Source organism: Mobula birostris, chromosome 9 (assembly GCF_030028105.1).
Source record: "Mobula birostris isolate sMobBir1 chromosome 9, sMobBir1.hap1, whole genome shotgun sequence".
Lineage (NCBI taxonomy): Eukaryota > Metazoa > Chordata > Chondrichthyes > Myliobatiformes > Myliobatidae > Mobula > Mobula birostris.
Window position 1 is genome coordinate 11,289,937 of NC_092378.1, and position 20,304 is coordinate 11,310,240.

General features: G+C 41.6%; 1 protein-coding gene across 1 annotated transcript in view; it reads right to left on the reverse strand.

The window, feature by feature from the left end:
- Positions 1 to 5,456: 5,456 nt before the first annotated feature.
- Positions 5,457 to 20,304, reverse strand: part of alx1 (ALX homeobox 1) — a 38,636-nt gene continuing 23,788 nt past the window's right edge. Inside the window, exons 3-4 of the mRNA XM_072267489.1 lie at positions 18,014 to 18,142; positions 5,457 to 6,389 (exon numbers count right to left, since the gene is read on the reverse strand). Coding sequence (XP_072123590.1) covers positions 6,069 to 6,389; positions 18,014 to 18,142 — 450 coding nt within the window. The 3' untranslated portion in view covers positions 5,457 to 6,068. The remainder of the gene's footprint in view (positions 6,390 to 18,013; positions 18,143 to 20,304) is intronic.

A 20,304-nucleotide genomic window follows, 5' to 3' on the forward strand; every position in this document is an offset into this window, starting at 1 on the left:
CTTCCCCAACATTGGGAACAATCTTCCTGCATCTAGCCTGTCCAATCCCTTTAGGATCTTATACGTTTCAATCAGATCCCCCCTCAATCTTCTAAATTCCAACGAGTACAAGCTCAGTTCATCCAGTCTTTCTTCATATGAAAGTCCTGCCATCCCAGGAATCAATCTGGTGAACCTTCTTTGTACTCCCTCTATGGCAAGGATGTCTTTCCTCAGATTAGGGGACCAAAACTGCACACAATACTCCAGGTGTGGTCTCACCAAGGCCTTGAACAACTGCAGTAGTACCTCCCTGTACTCGAATCCTCTCGCTATAAATGCCAGCATACCATTCGCCTTTTTCACCGCCTGCTGTACCTGCATGCCCACTTTCAATGACTGGTGTATAATGACACCCAGGTCTCGTTGCACCTCCCCTTTTCCTAATCGGCCACCATTCAGATAATAATCTGTTTTCCAATTTTTGCCACCAAAGTGGACAACTTCACATTTATCCACATTAAATTGCATCTGCCATGAATTTGCCCACTCACCCAACCTATCCAAGTCACCCTGCATCCTCTTAGCATCCTCCTCACAGCTAACACTGCCGCCCAGCTTCATGTCAACCGCAAACTTGGAGATGCTGCATTTAATTCCCTCATCCAAGTCATTAATATATATTGTAAACAACTGGGGTCCCAGCACTGAGCCTTGCGGTACCCCACTAGTCACTGCCTGCCATTCTGAAAAGGTCCCGTTTATTCCCACTCTTTGCTTCCTGTCTGCTAACCAATTTTTGAGCTGGGATTGTGCATGTGTGGTTAAAAGATCAGAGAAATAGAGAATAGACAATATTCTTCCTTTGTTTAAGAAGCAGAATTGGGACAAAACAGGAAATTATTGGCTAGAAAGCCTTACATCAATGATAGGAAAATTATTGGAGGTGATTCCTAAGTATAGGATTTACTCACATTTGCAAAGGAACAGATTTATTAGGGATCATCAGTTTGGAGCAGGAAATATCTTGACTTTTTTTTTAGGAGGTGATGAAGATGATTAATGAGGTTAGGGCAGTTATCTCCATGTACTTCAATAAAACATTAAACAAGATCATTCATGGTAGACTGATTCAGAAGATTAACTCACCTGCAATCCACACATACGAAGTAGATTGGCTTCAGAAATGGCTTGTCAATAGAAGATCGAGGGTAATCGTAGAGGGATGTTGTCCTTAATGGAGGTATGTGACCATTGTGAGTTGCAGGATCAGTGCTGAGACCCCTGTTGTTTATATTTAAATAGAATCAATGAAAATGGAGGACGGCTGATTAGTAGCTCAGGCCATGCTCTCTTCTCACTGCTACCATCATCTAGAAGGTCTGACAGCCTCAGGACTCACACCACCAGGTCAAGAACAGTTATTACACCTCAACCATCAGGCTCTTGAACAAAAGGAGATAACTACACTCACTTGTTCCATCATTGAAATGTTCCTACAAGCAATTAACTCACTTTAAGGGCTCTCTATTTTGTGTTCTCATTATTTATTGGATTTTCAGAAGGCCTTTGACAAGGTGCCACGCATGAGGGTACTTAACAAGATAAGAGCCCATAGAATTATGGGAAAGTTACATACGTGGATAGAGCATTGGCTGATTGGCAGGAAACAGAGAGTGGGAATAAAGGGATCCTATTCTGGTTGGCTGCCGGTTACCAGTGGTGTTCCACAGGGATCAGTGTTGGGGCCGCTTCTTTTTACAATGTACATCAACGATTTGGATTATGGAATAGATGGCTTTGTGGCTATGTTTGCTAATGATACAAAGAGTACTTTTTTTTGGAGAGATAGCAACACTTCTAGACTTCAGATAAATTCACTTTACATTGATTTTGTTTGCTGAGAAAAAGACTGCCTGCTGTGAGTCATTTGCCCTGCCTACCTCCAGCTGATCGGTTGGCAGTATCCTCAGTAATTGCTCTGACTTTACAAATAAAGGTATACTTAATGGCATTGGGACTAGTCTGTTTCAAAATCTAGAATAGAAATGTCGAGAGCAGATTGCAGCATACTGGATCTTCTCGTAATCTGTACTATAATAAGTAGCTGCATATGCTGTATAAACTCATTAACCAGAATCTTGGCTGGATAATATCAATGAAGTCCTTCTCTGTTTTTCTTACAAGTTATTTTTAGATTGATCTGATATAATCAAAATGAAGCAATATTATTAACGTAAACACTGGCTGCATTTAAAATAATCAACCAAGGTGGCAAATGGCTGTGCTGGCTCAGATTCACCTCTTACTTAATAAAAGGATTCGATTCCAGAATATTATCATTCTTAACCAAAAATAATCAGATGATGGGGGAGCAAGATCAGAGAAAAAAAAAGCAAAGAAGATAATTGAATAAAGATTGACAGGATGAGGAAGCAGTAATCTCAAATAAAATTAGAACAAGAAAGGAAATCTTCAAATGGGTATATTTAGGGAATGAAAGAGATATTGTAGAAAAAGAGTGTAAAGCTACTTAAGGAGGGGTTGAGACAGGACAACAAAGCATAAATCCAAAGCAACACACACAAATGCTGGAGGAACTCAGCAGGGCAGGTAGCAGCTAGTCAACAGATAGTCAATGTTTCAGGCCAAGATCCTTCTTCAGGACTGAGGAGGAAGGCAGAAGATACCAGAATAAAAAGGATGGGGAGAAAGGAATGGAGGCTAGCTGGAAGGTGATAGATGAAGCCAGGTGGGTGGAGAAGAAGGAATCTGATAGGAGAGGAGAGTGGACAATCGAAGAAATAAGTCCATGGGAGCATACAGTAAATCCAACTCAATGGGAAAAGTGGTGCAGATGTTAGTGCTACTCCCTCATAGTTCCAGCAACCTACGTTCAATCTGGATATTCAGTGCTGTCTGTGAGGAGTTTGCTTGTTCTTCCTCTGACCATATGACCTGCCCTTTGTGTGTTTCTGCTGCATACTGGCTCATAGGTTAATTGACTATAATAAATTAATATTAGTACAAACAGATTGCAGGAAATTCAAAGGGAATCTGAAGGGAAGTTACGGTGGGGGGGGGGCAGGGGATTGATGAGATCATGCCTCAACTTGATAGGCAGAATGCCCTACCTTTATGTTATCCATAAATATAAAAATGGAATGCCAACTCAAAGATATACATCCTGGAATCCCGATGGATGTTAGAGGAATATTAACAGAGATTCTCACTGCAACCTTTCCTGCTTTCCTGGATATTACAACTGAACCCAAAGCTAAGAGCATATGCTACACAATAAAAAAACATGTGAGAAACTACATGAACACCAAAAGTCTGCCTAACATCAGGAGTGGGTTAAACTTCCGAAGGTCATTTTATGGCCAAAAGAAAATACTTCAGTTGGCTAACTGTTGCCAGCTAACATACTTATGAAAATCAAATCATGCCAAATAAATTCCATGAAGAAGTATTGATAAAGGAGTACACTTTTTTTTCCAGGAGGCATTTGATAAGATGTTATTTAGGAGATTTGCTGATATTATTAGCATGTGAAAGAAATTAAAGGTAGGGCAGCCAGTCTTTGAGGGATTCCAGATGCCTGGAATGTAACCCCGACAAGGACTGTGAAAAAAAACAGGATGGGTTGAAACAGATTGTTGAGCAGGCTAAGTGTGTTATTAAAGTGAAGCCTTGTGTCTCATAATCTTGCAGCTGAAGAGAGATGCAAACCACCACATCTACAGGTAAACATCTTTCTTTAACTGTATGCGGGGTAGGAATGCAGTCCTGCAGTCTCTTCACAAAAGCTGCTTATCTCATGACCCATGATCTAAAGACCTTCCACAAATTCCTCTTTCACAAATGACAGTCTACCTTGACACCTGCGATCACTTCAAGGACACTTCTATGATCCCCAGCTTCCTGTTTCCTTCCTTCACTCCTATTCAGTCACCAATTATGGTCTTTGTGACTGGAACGTCCCACTCAAAAGCTAGACAGCCTTCCAGTTCAGCTGACCACATGCTTCAAACCAGAGAATACAAAAAAAAATCAGCTGAGATCCTGAAGTTACGTTGATCAGGACTCCTTTCTCCATATCGTAGAGTTTCTGACAATACATTGGGCCGCACAGGAGCGTAGTGGTTGGTGTATCTTTCCACAGTGCCAGCTGATCACCAATCAGGGTTCAATTCCTGCTGCTATCTGTCAGGGTTTGTGTGTTCAGCCTATGACTGGCAGGGTTTCCTCAGGGTGCTCCAGTTTCCTGCCAGGTTCCAAAGATGTACGGTTCGAGTTAGTAAGTTGTGGGTGTGCTGTCTTGGTGCCAGAATCATGGCAACACTTGCTACAATCTTCACTGATTTGATTTGATGCAAAACAACTGATTTCACTGCACGTTTCAATGTATAGGTGACAAATAAAGCCTATCATTTAAAAAAAAGAGTATCTGCCCAATCTCATCTGTGTCAGCCAGCTCAAACTAGGGGACATAAACACCGTGCGCTCCGTTCAGAGACAGGATACTTCTTCGTATATAAGCATATATAAATGAAAACTTGAGTTTAAGGGGGTGCAATAACAAAATGTAGAGATCATGGTTAGCTGAGGATTTCATTGTTTTAAAAAGCTCCTAGTTTTATACAAAAACCAGGAGGATAAGCAGTGTTCAGGTGAACAAAATCAATGCTCTCCACAGTTTGGGCTGCTTACTGGAGGTGAATTCTTAACCTATGCAAAGAGAGCATTGAAATAATACCAGGAATGAAAGGCTTCACTTGTTAGAAGACATGATGGAAAGTGAACTCTTTTTGTTTAAAAAGGCTCAAGGTAAAATTAATATACAGTACTGTGCAGAAGTCTTACAGTGTATATCACTAGGGTGTCTAGGACTTTAGCACAATACTGTAGTAATTCTATGCATTGCACTGTACTGCTGCCACAAAAAAACAAATTTCATAACATACGTGAGTGATGATAAACCTGATTCTGATATGCATCTGAGAGTGGAAAGGAGGCAGGGAGAGGGGTATCATAGTTGGGAAAAGGGAAAGGGAGAGAGGAGGGAGCGGGCAGCACCAGAGAAACGTTCTGTATTGTCAATAAACCAATTGTTTGGCATCAAATGACCTTTGCTGGTGTCTCAGGGTTAGGTGTGTCTGCACCTGTGCCAACCCCACATCCCTAGCAGCTGTCCCACACCCCTCCTGCAGTGTTCCACCCTTGCCATTCCCATCATCTTTTGCTTCTGCCAGATTTACAAACTCTCCACTCCACGTTGACAAATACAGTACTGTGCAAAAGTCTTAGGCACCCTAGTTATATATTGTATGTGTGCCTAAGACATGTACACAGTATTGGAGATGTTTAAAGTTGATGAGTAGATTTGATAGTAGACATTGGGAATAGTTGTCTTCATTGATGAGTGAATTGGCACCTGGAGAGCACAGGGAAAGAAATCCATCCTTGGATTGGTATAACTCAACAATCAACATAATTTTATTTCCTCTGATGCATTCTCTCTGAAATTTTGTTCCATTGAAATAGCAATACTGATCAAAAGCTTCAATTTAAGATCAACAACGGACAAAACAGAAGAGCTTAGGAAATGTATTTTTTTCCAACAAAGTGGGTTGCAGAAGCATAAGGCTTTTACCAGAAACAAATGTGCAGGAGAGATTTAGAATCAGACATGGAGGAATATTTTTTAAAAAGAAATTAAAAGGTAACAATGAAAGACAGAGGAATGAGATTCAGAGCATTTTCATTGAGTGGACATACACGTATGTGTTAAATGATAACTTGTGCTGAAAATATCCTGTGATTCATGGTACACAATGTCCTCTTTGAACAGATACATTCAGCACTCTGATCAATCGTTCCACCCTCTGATTCGGTCTTCTCTATTGTTTTCGAGTTTGCGTGGAATTTTAAAAAATCCTGTGAATTGCTCTCCAGTGATGGGCTTACAATTACTTTCTGGCTGAGATGTAGCATCTTGGCACACCGTTTTCCAGGAACACAATTGCACAGGTACATTGATTTATGGATTGTCCTGCATTTTAACGGCCCTTGCATTACTTTGCCCATTACATGGCCCATGATATATTGGCTGTGTGTTCCTTGGCTTTCATTCGAAGCACAGCAATGCTTGAAGAACGTCGTTCACACTCTGGCCTTGGCTCAAAGGCATGTCCATCAGAAGAGCCCGACAGCACAGAGTCATTGAAGAGATTGTTGAGAGCGACCTGACTGAACTGGTTTTGATGATTCGATATGCCCATGTAAGCACTGGCATTCCTATGGGAGTGAGGGTACGGGGACATACAAGGAGGTGATTCACGTGGTAACACACAGGGTGAAACCGCTGAGTTGGTGGGGCTGTTCCCTGCCCATAAATTACTTTGCAGCTGAAAATCAAACAGACGAGTGCATCATTGTATCTATTTTCTAATCAAAATTATGGTTCCACATCTACAGTTTATCTAGTAAATTCAAACCACTACATTCTTCACTACTATAACATTTTATAGTATAGCAACTCATTTTATCTTATATACTGATTGGGACTGTTAGGGCATATTCTGGAGTTATGGTATATAGCAAATAATAATTTCAACAGTAGCCAGTCTTCAGACCTGAACATGGGTTGTAGATTGAAATTAAAATGCAGCACTGAACAATGATCTTCCTGGGGCTGCATTTTGGGGTTGATTTCAAACAAAGAAACACACCATTTGACCTCCAATGCCTTCCTATGCACGAATGCAGCCCAGAATCAGTAGGGATTAACATTCATTTTCGGTGTCTGGAGTGTGGGTGCGAAGAAGGAGGTGTGTGAAAACTATATGTAATGCAAAGGAAGCATTGTAGATACATTGTAACTATAAAATTGTCCTACTGTTACCTTTGATCTTTAGCATATAAAAATGTCATGTAATTTTGGGTCAGGGAGGCCTCTTCCAAGAGTGTCTCAAATTTGATGCTTACAGCTTACTTTGCTGACTAAAGACTTCTATAGCCGCTAAACTCATTTTCTCTACAGTAACTTTGTTCACAGTCGCAACAGACACAAAAAGCATTCAAAAAATTTCTGCTCTGCTTTTGAAAATAAGGCTTAGTAAGGAATGCATAAGGAAGAAGTATTTAGAATTATGCATTTATGCTTTAGAGTTATGTATCAGACAGAAATTCTTAACTGATTAAAAAGGCAGGTCCTTGTTGGAACAAAAAATAAATTACAAATCATATTTTATGTTTAAATGTCTTAACTATTCTGATAGGGTATTTTTCTGCAAGGTCCTAGTAACCAAAGCTAAGGTGCCCTGGAAGGAAATCTGTTTTTAAGCCATTTGCTCTCACTGGATGATCTATGTTATGTAAGTGAGTATTTTCAATCAATTCCAATTGGCCTGAGATCATGTAACATTCTGGAGGGTCTTAAAGCTGCTGAGGCAATTTGATGGATCTTCTTAATAAAGTGTCTGAATCCTGGAATCTATATTGGTATTGGACCTATTAGAAGAATGTTGAACTGCTGACAGATCTTAGTGCTGAACCCATTCAAGATCACAGTAATGTGAATTTGCATTATTTAAATTCAATAAATAATGTAAATGTATTTAAAATACATAAATTTTATTTTATTTTTAAATTTAAAATTAAATATTTAAAATTTAATTTGAAGCATAATCTATTTAGTAATAAATCTATTTAGTTATGTTTGTAACTTTAAAACATTAAACTAATTCAAAAGAAGATACATAAGTATGGGCATACTTTTGAGTTTTAAGTAAGGCACGCACGTATCACATTGGTAGCATGATGAGGTATGCATTCAATGTATTTTTACGTATAAACCATAATTTAATTATTTAAACAAGAATGCTTAATCAACCTATACACAAGATTACTCAAATATTATTTAAATATTAAATACACAATACTAGCTATTAGGAGACAGAAGGAATAAAAGGAAAGAAGAATCGGTAAAGCTTTTTTCGCAGTGAATCAAGAGCCAACAATGTAAAAGAAAATAAATAAAAGGGCTGAAAGACTGACAACTTCAGAGCTGCTTTTCAAAAGCAGCAGTTACTTTGCAAATGTTACTCTGCAAAAAGGAAGATATTTTAAAAGGAGAATTCCCCCTTGAATCAAGGCTTCTTGGGTTGTGGCAGTCGCTGCCAAAGTGGACCTCAGCTAGGGTATGGTGCCAGGACATACAATAGATTAATCATTCCCATTACTCGGTACATAGATGGGAAAGGGGTGAAGTACTATGGTCCAAGTGCAGATTAATAATTCTGCATGGACTGGAGGGGTCATCAGGCCTGTTTCCATTCTGTGGTGCTCTAAGACTGTAGTGTTAGACCAGAGGAGCTGAGAGAGGGAAAATTGCTTCCTTAATGGACATAGGACCTATTGACATTTCAGGGCATGACTACTTTCACTAATTCCAGCTCAGGTACTTACAGAAAATTTAAGACTTTATTAAGTAGTAAGAAAGGGTTTGAAAGTGAATAGTTAAAAAGCAACAAGTACCACTTGCATGGGGATTAGTTATCAGATAAAGCTGAAGTAGAAACTTTCAAGGAACAGCAAATGATCAGCAAGTGAAAGGAGAGAAAGGAAAGTTCAGTAACTTCATAAAAAAGAAAGGTAAATATTGCTGAAGCTATAATAATGGGAAGAAATTAAATATCTAATCTACAGACAACATACAGAGAGAAGGCAGAAAATATTACCATCACTCTCTGCAACGTAAGTATGTCACACTGATGGGGCATTGGGAGCAAGGGTGGACTCGGACTCATATGCAAGACACATCTTGTGAGGTTAATTAAAATTTAGGTTATTGTTCGATACCAGGAGAGCAAGGCAGGAGTAGGAATAGCAGACTGAGGACTACGACTAGGCTGGGACCAAGGGTCTGGGCTAGGACTCAGAATCGGCTCCCAGAACTAGAGGAGACATGAAGAGGCTAGGGTATGGACTCCGAGCCCGAGACTGGGCAAGGACCCAGTACCTGGGTCTTGCCTCGGGCTCGGACTCCAGAACCAGGCATGGACATAACATGAGCTAGGGAGAGGAGGAACATGGAAAACAGAGCCTCGGTCTCAGGAGAGCAGGTACATGGAACCATGGACACATACACAGAACACAGAGTCAGGACCCCTCTTTGGGTACAGGACATAGGGCCGGGACTCACACACAGAACAGAGAGCTGGGACCCCTCCTTGGGTACAGGACATAGGGCCGGGACTCATGACCCCCCCCCCCCCCCCCGCGGGGCAACGGCAAGACGGCCTGACTTACCCCACGGAGGCAAGGACAAGACAAGACAAGACATGACTCTCCGCGGGGCAAGACAGCCAGACTTACCCCACGGAGGCGAGGACCAGACAAGACAAGACATGACCCCCCGTGGGGCAATGGCAAGACGGCCTGACTTACCCCACGGAGGCAAGGACAGGACAAGACCAACATGAAAGCACACCAGACAGTACCTATCTAGCTCCGGCGATAGAACTAGACCGAAGTGCAGGCGAGGGCTGCAGACGAGGGCTAGAGGCGAGAGGGGCAGAGAAGGGATTCAGACAGGGGGGTAGGACAGGAATCACAGACCACCAGGGCCAGGACTTGACTTGGTACTTGAATGCCACCAGGGCCAGGACTTGACTTGGAGCCTCCGGGTAGTGGCGAGCTCTCGACTCGACCCGGGAACAGTAGACAGCGGTTCTTGATTCCCTCCAGCGGGTTAACTGACGGACCCACCTCGGTGAGGAAACCTTGCAGGCTCGCTTTGGCGAGGTAACGCTAGGGTTGCTTTGGTGAGGAAAGGCGAATTACCGGCACTCGCTTCGGGCGGAGACTAGGCTTGCTCCGGCCAGATGACATTGGCACGCTATACCTTGGTGACTTTGCAGACGCTCCCACGCCGAACGGCTAAAAGCCGGAGACTATAAACTAACGGTTCAGCCGAGTGTTAATTGCCTCTAATCACCAAAGCCGAGGGACATGGGAAAACAGGGAATCAACGGTCCGGATCGTAACTTAAACAAGGTAAATTTAACGAGACCCCGATCCGGACCATGACAAAAGTACAGTTAATGCTGATTGATCAGGAGAACACTGGTAAAATGGCTTGACAAAGACAAAATATATTTTGCTCAAAGCATCAAAATACTGCAGATGCTGAAATACAAAACAAAATCGGAAAATGCCAGAGCACTCTGCAGGACCAGTAGCATCCATAGTGAGGGAAGGAGCTTCAACATTTCTCGTGAAGGAACCTTGATCAGGACTGGAGCAGGCAGGGTTTAAATTGTAGAGAGTGGGAGTGCTGAAGAGAACAGAGGCTGTTTTAATAGAGTGCAGGTCAATGACCAGAGACTCATCTCAGCATTTTAAGACATATTCTTTTTTTTTCATTGTTCTAGTTCTGATGAAGGACCATTGACCAAAGACATTTTCATTGTTTCTCTATCAATGGCTGGTGCCTGATTAGCCATGTACTTCTAGCACCTGGTATTTTTGGAATGAATTTTTAACAAATTCATTAGATTCGCCTACTGACCCTTTCTGGGTGATCCTGAAAATTTAATAATGTTGCCCTCGAAGCAGTGGGGAACAGAATCAATGAGGGAGAGCTACGGAGCTAGTGAGTTGGTACAAAGGATGAACTGTAGAATTTGTATCACAAAATGAAACTATTCTCTTCTCATGCCTGTCCTCATACAGACAGAAAGCCAGGGGTCTACTGAAAAATATTCCATGTGGAAAAGCAAGAATCCTGGTTGGGAACAGTTTGAGCTACTTTTTAACTTCTGTGTGCCTGGGTTAATTATGTTTCTGCTATTTTAGTGATCCTATCAAACTGCCACAAACTTTAAGTTCTCTTCAGAGTTTGAAAGAACCTAAGTATCTGTGCTAAGTAACATAGTAAATGTTCAGATTAATTTTCATGCTGTTTCAAATAATAAACGTTCCTCTGTTATCCTCCGAAGGATTATATAAATCACATGACAAGAGAAAAAGATGTTTCTTGATGTTAAACATTTTGAAATTATCAGCGGGTAGGGAGAAGGAGGCATAACTTCAATTTGTGCTTTCCAAACGGAAAGCAGTATTGAATGCGATACTCAGAGATCAAGTACGCCACTTAGATAATGCTAACAGACTGAAGTCAATTTGATTCACACTCAATACAAATATTGATTTTATGGATTTTTTTTAATATTTGGACTTTAGCTAGGCCTTTAACAAGGCCTTATAGTAAGCTGTTCTGGAAGATGAGGGCCGATGGAATCCAGATGGAGCTAGTTAGATGGATTCAAGATTGGCTCAGAGATAGGAAGCAGAGGGTGGTGACTGAAGGCTGTTTCTCAGTACGGATGCCAGTGATTAGTGGTGTGCTGCAAGGGTTGGGATTGGAACCCTTGTTATTTGTTACTGATAAATGATTTGGATGCAAAAATGCGAGATGTTTGCAGATGACGTGGAATTAGGAGGTGTTGTTGATAATGAAGCATGTTATTGTAGATTACAGTGGGACCTTGATCAGTTCCAGCGTGGGTTTCAATGTTGGCACATATTTATTTACAGAATGGTTCTATCTCTTCTTGATCGCGTGTGGCCAGCACCAGCTCATGGCTTCAGCTCAAGCCAGGCACGTGCCACCAGCTCCCCAACATCACTTCCGCTTCCAGGTGAACAGCCCGCATTGCACTCTGGGAATTGAAATTCCTTATTATGTACACACTTAAGGAATTGGGCTGATGAATCGCAAATGGATTTCAAAACAGACAGATGTGAGGTGATGCATTTTAGAAAGTTAATCCAGCATAGGATTTATACAATATAAATGGCAGTGCACTAGGGAGTGTAATGGAACAGAGGGACCAAGGCGTACAAGTGCATAGTTCAATGAAAGTGGAATCACAGATAGGTTGGTGAAAAAGACATTTAGCACACTGGCTTTCATCAGTCAGTGCAATGAGTATAGGAGATGAGACATTATCTTCTATTGCATCAGTCATTGATTCAGGCTGTACTCAGAATACTGTGTACAGTGTTGGTCACCCTTTTAACATAGAAACATAGCAACATAGAAAACCTTCAGCACAATACAGGCCTTTCTGCCCACAAAGCTGTGACAAACATGTCCTTACCTAAGAACTACCTAGGCTTACTCATAGCCCTCTATTTTTCTAAGCTCCACGTAGCCATCCAGGAGTCTCTTAAAAGACCTTATCATTTCCACCTCCACCACCACCGCCGGCAGCCCATTCCACGCACTCACCACCCTCTGCGTAAAAAACTTACCCCTGACATCTCCTCTGTACCTACTTCCAAGCACCTTAAAACTATGCCCTCTTGTACTAGCCCTTTCAGCCCTGGGAAAAAGCCTCTGACTATCCACATCTCATCATCTTATACACTCTCATCATCTTATACACCTCTATCAGGTCACCTCTCATCCTCCACTGTTCCAACAAGAAAGGGCCGAGTTTACTCAACCTATTCTCATAAGGCATGCTCCCCAATCCAGGCAACATCCTTGTAAATCTCCTCCGCACCATTTCTATGGTTTTCACATCCTTCCTGTAGTGAAGTGACCAGAATTGAGCACGGTACTCCAAGTGGGATCTGACCAGGATCCTATATAGCTGCAAAATTACCTGTCAGCTCTTAAACTCAATCCCACGATTGATGAAGGCCAATGCACCATATGCTTTCTTAACCACAGAGTCAACCAGCGTAGCTGCTTTGAGTGTCCTATGGACTCGGACCCCAAGATCCCTCTGATGATCCACATTGCCAAGAGTCTTGCCTTTAATGCTATATTCTGCCATCATAGTTGACCTACCCAAATGATCCACCTCACACTTATCTGGATTGAACTCCATCTGCCACTTCTCAGCCCAGTTTTGTATCCTATCAATGTCTCGCTATAACCTCTGACAGCCCTCCACACTATCCACAACACCCCCAACCTTTGTGTCATCAGCAAATTTACTGACCCAAACATGAGGAAATCTGCAGAGGCTGGAAATTCAAGCAACACACACAAAATGCTGGTGAACGCAGCAGGCCAGGCAGCATCTATAGGAAGAGGTACAGTCGACGTTTCGGGCCGAGATCCTTCGTCAGGACTAACTGACCAACAACTGAAGTAAGACTCACTGGTCTCTAATTTCCTGGGCTATCCCTACTCCCTTTCTTGAATAATGGAACAACATCCGCAACCCTCCAATCCTCCGGAACATCTCCCGTCCTCATTGATGATGCAAAGATCATCGCCAGAAGCTCAGCAATCTCCTCCCTCGCTTCCCACAGTAGCTTGGAGTACATCTGGTCTGGTCCAGTGACATTTGTAAGAAAATGTAGTTCAGCTGAAAGAGTGCAGAAAATTTTATGAAAATGTTCCCAGGACTGGAGGTCCTGAGTAATAGGGGAACGTGGCTACTTCAGTTGTATTCCTTGGAACGGAGGAGAATGAGGACCAATCTCATAGAAATGTTCACAATGATTAGGTGGATGGTGATAGTCCTTTCCTCAGAGTAAGGGAGACCAAAACTGGGGTTCATAGATTTCTGGCGAGAGGAACCTAAGGGCTAACTTTTTCATGCAGAGGGTAGTGATTACATGGATCAAGCTGCTCGAGGAAATTGTTGATGCAGTTATAATAGTATCATTTAAGAAGCACTTGGATAGGTAAATAGAGGGTCAAGGCTTTAGAGGGATATGGGCCGAATGTAGAAAATTGGGACTAGCCGGGTGGACACCATAGTTGGCTTAGATTTGTTGGGCCGAATGGCCTGTTTCTGTGCTGTATTTATCTATGATTCTATGACTCGATGATGTAACTTGAATGAAGGTTGGAGTGGAGAATAATATCACACCACTGAAAAATCTACTGAACAGACAAAGTGATCAGACTCACATAATTTCTGCAAATGCCAATAGTTTACTGTTAAAACCATTCATAATTAACTTCTTCCAAAGAATCTTTTCTTTCTTTCTTTTTTTCTTTTCAAGGTTCTTTTGAACAATCTGACCTGGAGTTACACTCTGACTTCAATTCTTTGTGGGAATGGGACCCACTCTCAAGGCCTCACAACCGGCTGCTTTTTGATATCTCAAGCACGCGGCCTGGAAGACTAGCATGCCTTCAGGGTGCGAGATTTTTGTGGCTCTGAAGACGGGCTAATTCAAGGCCAGTGCCCCTGACCAAGGCATTGTGGGAGAACATGGAACATCGGAAGCTCTGTGTCCAGAGACCTGAGCCTTTCCGGGGCCAATTCTCTGGGTGCAGTGCTTGTAAAAAGCAGTGCAACAGACCTTTAACATCATACTGTATATCAGCGAGTTGTTTGTTACGTCTCCCCTCTCACTGTGAAATGGGGACACCTCTTTTTCTCTTATTAAGGAAAGAGAGAGAGCCAGTGGTATGTCGAATTACCAGGTGAACTAGTAGTCTTTGGGGTACTGCAAGTCTGTGTCTTTATTGATGCTTTGCTGCATGCTTAAGTGCTCAGTCAAGGGTGCTGATGCTTTTTTACTGGTGGGGGGGGTTGTTGTCTTGCTACTGCTTACATATGGGAGGGGGGAGCTGGGGGGGGGCTTTGGGGTTCTAATGCTTAACTGCCATTCATTCTTTGGGGCACTCCTCTGGTTTTGTGGATGCTTGCGAAGAAAAAGAATTTCAGGATGTATATTATATACATTTCTCTGACATTAAATGTACCTATTTAACCTAAACACAGTGCTCTATGAGAATGAAAAATAGAAAATGCAAATGCTTATTCAAAGCAGAAGGGAGACAGAAAGCAAAAAAGCTGCAAGTCAGTTAAGCTTAGCACCTGCTGTTTGTGTGAAAGGTGGGGGGAGGGGAGGCTTCCGGGCTTTGATGTTTCTATCATTCATTCTATAGGGTTTCTTGTGGTGAAGAGTACAAATTTCAGGTTGTATACTGTATATATACTCTGATATTAAATGAACCTTCAAATTTTTGTTGGACAGAAAATATTAGAAGTGATTATTAAACTTAGAAGTGATCTTTAGGAAAAAGATCAAGGCAAAGCCTGCATCGTTTTATGAAAGGGAAACGTGTTCAGACAATTTATTGGAATTGTTTGAAGAAACAACATGCACTGTGGTTGAAGGGGAACCAATGGAAAATGAATCTTAGGGTTGTATATGATGACATATACATACTTTGATAATAAAATTTACTTTGAAGTTTGAACAATGGCTACATTATACTTAGATTTCCAGAAGAAATTTGGTAAAGTGCCACATCAAAAGGAAGCATGGAAAATAGAAGCTCATGATATAGGAGGTAACATTCACTATGGTTAGAATATTAGCCGACTATCAGGAAACAAAGCGAGCAAAGTCCTTCAAAAGGACCACAACCTTGTTGTGGTTTAGAGGCTTGCATGCCTCAATGATCCAGAGATGTTGGCTGAAGTCAGGGCCTTGTGCTTTGGGTGTTGGTAAGGTCACCCATGACAAACAGGTCAAAGGGTAGAGGACCAACTAAGAGTGGTTCACCAGTCATCCAGGTTCAGGGCTTCTGCTCAGGGCTAACAACCCTGACTAGTAAAACAAAATTGTTATGGAAATAACAAAGAAGAATCCTTCTACATCTGAGTGTGATGGTATTGCTGAGTCTCCATTCGGGAATTACATGATTAAGAGTAGTGACAACTAAGCTACTGGCACAATGAAGGAAGCCATGAACACCTCCAGAGATGGAGGACCTACATTGCTACCCTAACCACCAACAGCGGAGTTGGCAGTAGGGGTGGCAAAATGTAAGGATTAAAATGTCACAAGAATTGATGCTGGGGCCTCAACCGGTCACAACACACACACACACACACACACACACACATATATATATGCCACAGGCAAAGGCTCCAAAGGTATGTTTGCAAAAACTGTCAATGACACAAAGTAGACAATAAGTTGTGTAAGATTAATAAGGACAAATATCTGACAAGTTGAGTATAATTGTGGAGTAGTTGAAACTGCCCATTGTAAATGAAGAAATGAACAAGTTTTTTTTACTTAAAAGGTGAATGATTGCAGATGTAAAGGGATCTCAGTTCCCTGGCGATTGACTCATAGACAGGTACAACAAGTGATGAAGCAACATGCATAAAATTTTGAAGGAACTCAGCAGGTCAGGCAGCATCTACTGAGAGGAATAAACATTTGATGTTTTGGGCTGATATCCTTCATTAGGACTGAAAAGCAAGAGAGAAGAAGCCAAAATAATAAGTGGGGGAGGGGAAGGAGTACAAGCTGGCAGGTGACAGGTGAAACCAGGTGAAGGGGAAGGTCAGTGGGTGCGTGATGAGGTGAGAAGCTGGGTGGTGATACGTGGAAGAGGTGAAGGACTGAAGAAGATAGAATCTGATAGGGGAGGACAGTGGGCCATGGGAGAAAGGGAAGGAGGAGGGGTTCTAGAAGGAGGTGATGGGTAGGAGAGGAGAAGAGAAGAGGGAAGCAGTATGGGGAGTGGAAAAAGGGACAAGATGGAGGAGGAAGAAATTATCAGAAGCTAGGAAAATCAATATTCATGTTGTCAGGTCCGAGGCTACCCATCTGTAATATGAGGTGTTGCTCCTCCAACCTGAGAGTGACAGTAGAGCAGTCCATGGACTAATGTGTTGGGATGGGAAAGGGAGTGATTAGGAAGGCTAACAGAATATTAATGTTTATTACCAGGAGATATGAATGCATATATAAGGAAGTTATGGTTCTGTTCTGTAGGGCATTGGCAAAGCCATATTTTGAGTTCTACGTATGGTATTGCCCTTTGTTTTTTTAAGAAAAGATGTTTTGTTTGAAAGGACAATTAGACCACTACATGGAATGGATGGGTTGCCTAATGAGGAATGGTCAGTTAACCTAGGCTTGTTGTGGTTTAATTGACCAAAACAAAAAAATTCTTGTCAAGTTTTAACAGGATAGATGTGGAAAGATCATTTCTTCTTGTGTAAGAATCTGAAACAAGTGGTCACTGTTAAAGATAGGATGTCAACCATTTAAGGCACGAACTATCTTTCAGAGACTTGAGAGTCTTTGGATGATGGAAACAGAGTCACTAAGAACTTTTAAGATAAAAGTCGGTTCCTGATAAGGAAGGGGCTCATGAATTACTAGAAATAGACAAGAGTATGGGATTGAGGTGAAAATTAACTTATCCAATATCATGGAATGCCAAACCACGTTTGAGGGTCCCTGGCCCACTCAATAGTCCTGAGCATCAGATGCTCCTAGACCTAGTCATAGACTCAAATGAATTTATAACCAAAGTCATATTACATCCATGCCGAACAAAGCCTTTTCCTGGCTCTCAGTCTTAATCTAGGTTACAGCACCAAATGTTTTTGCAGCTTAATTTTATGATTATGGGTACCACTCCACCAGGTTATTACCCTACAACCATCTGGCTCCTGAACCATCATGGATAACTTTGATCATCGCTTCTCTGAACTGATTCCAAGACCTACAGACTCACTTTTGGACTATTTACATCTCTTGTTCTCAAACATTTTATTTGCACAGTTTGTCCTTTGTTGTACATTGATTGTTTGTCAGTTTTTGTCTGTTTATATAAAGTCTTCCTAGAACTTCAGCTGTATTTCTTTTTGTTTCCTGTGAGTTCCTGCAAGAAAATGAGTCTCATGGCAGTGTACATATGTGTACTTTGATGATAAATTTATTTTGAAATTTTGAGCTTTCTACTTCCACCATCCTTTCTGACATTGAACTGTACTACTTTGAGTGAGAAAAAATGCCTTAACTCCTCATCTATTTTCCTCTCCAAATTACAATATATCTATTCCCTTACTGATTAGCTTCTCTCCTAATATTAATATACACCAAAAACACATATTTTCACCTTTAAAACTATTGAAAGAATGTGCCTGTAATTATTTTTAATGTGGTCAGTTTACTTGTCAGTGTATGCTCTTTCACTCTCTCCTGTAACTGTTGCACCAGGTTTTTCACCTACCTGTGAATAAGTTTCTGTCCTGGGCAAAAGGGATACATCGTAGGAGGTTGCAAAGTGGCTTCGAGCTTGTTGTAATTGTCCATAGCGTTCCCGCTTTCTCCATTTTGCTCTTCTATTTTGAAACCAAACCTGAAAAAAATAACACACCTGTGTTCTCATTTCTTGTGTGATGCACTGCTGACTAATGTCAGGGTAAGGGGCCTTGGACAAATGGAGAATGATCACTTGTGTTTGTTATCACTCCAGGAAGTTTCCCTGAAATTTTTGCAACATTTATTATTAAACTTTTCTATCGGGAAAGATCCATTGAAACTCAGTTTTCACCAGCGCAATGTTTGAAAGTTGTGGGCACGTGGCCAAGTGGTTAAGGCATTCGACTAGCGACCTGAGGGTCGTGAGTTCGAGCCCCAGCCGAGGCAGCGTGTTGTGTCCTTGAGCAAGGCACTTAACCATACAGTGCTCTGCGATGACACTGGTGCCAAGCTGTATTGGCCCTTGCCCTTCCCTTGGACAACATCGGTGTCGTGGAGAGGGGAGACTTGCAGCATGGGCAACTGCCGGTCTTCTATACAACCTTGCCCAGGCTTGCGCCTGGAGAGTGAAGACTTTCCAGGCGCAGATCCATGGTCTTGGAAGACTAACGGATGCCTTTACTTATTAATGTTTGAAAGGTAATGTCAGCTGTCCCCTACCTGAGATCACTACAAGGTAAACAGATTTGATTCAATGATTCAAACTACATTTATTATCAAAGTATGAATGCAGTACGCAACCCTGAGATTCTTCATCCCCACAGACAGCCACTAAATAAAGACAACTATGGAAGCTGTTCAAAAAAAAATCAACCCCCCACTCCCCTCAAACAGAAAAAAGAACAAATCGTGGAAATGGCAAAAAAATGAGCAAAACCACAGAATGTAAAACATCTTGCAAGATTAGCTAATGTCAGTTAATAAGCCAAGCTGAACAAGAAAAATTGTATTTTAAAAATTAAACACAGACAATCAATAACGTGTATGAGAGCAAATCTACCCAAAGAACATAAAATGGGCAATCAATTTAAGACAGGTAGAATGGGAAACAGGAACTTAACTTGTATCACTGGTTTAGTGCAATTTCTCTGGTTGATTGGATGTGTTTCAATTCACTGGGATGGTCTTGTATCTTAGACAACTTCGAGCTCACAGGAGAAGGAGAAGCAGGTGTGGTACAATGGCCATGGAAGCAGTTTATTCATTAAATATTAACATTGGTTTACTTTAGAAGCAAGAGATGCATCTCTCTGTCAAATCTATAGTTTTACACTTCAAAATCCATTCTCTCTTCCTTGCAGTCGGATAAAGTGTAAAGAGCACAATCTGGCTTCCAGCAAGATGGCGGAATCAGACTTCCGGCAGGATTGTGGTTGTCTGTGCAACACACACAAAATTCTGGAAGAACTCAGCAGGCCAGGCATCATCTAGCAAAAGGGTACAGTCAACATTTTGGGCCGAAATGTCGACTGTACATTTTTCCCTAGATGCTGACTGGCCTGCTGAGTTTTTCCAGCATTTTGTGTGTGTTGCTCAGATTTCCAGCATCTGCAGACTCTCTCTTGTTTGTAGTTGTCCTTGGCGGGTGGGAGTGTGTTGAGGCTGGTGTGATCCACCAGATGTGGTGCGTGGCCAACCTGGTGTCACTGCTACCTCCAGTGTTAGCTCGGTGGAAGTTGGACTTTATTGTGGTTCACTGGGGGCTGATACCGTGAGTTTTGGGACTCTTTTACACCATGATTGCTACACCATTTCTGCTTGCTACCTTGTGTGTGCTGTACAGTGTGTGACTGTTCCTGTAACAGGGTATAGCTTCCTCTCTGAACTTAATAATTCATAAGTATTCCAAATTTCTTTGCTGTTCTTTTTGAACATCTGTGATAGAGCTGAGATTCCACTTCAACACTCTGTCCACGTTCTGTCAATCTGACACAAGTCCCATAAAGCAATGAACAAACATAGTAAAACAAGCTATATAGTTGGAAAAGGCTTATTAAATTAGGTAAGGCCCATATTGGATTATTTAAAACTGTCATGCTGATCAACACTTCCACCCATTAACCCACCCCACCACCATTACATACACATCACCTAGAGTCGCTCTATGTACAAACAACGGGTCTCTGCCTATAACAATTACTGTACTTGTACTTTGTGTTTCATAGGATGCTTTTATATATATGTATATAGCGAGTCTTTTCTTTATTATAATTTTATGCTTATTGTGTTTTTTAATGCTCATCAGATCAGGTGTAACAA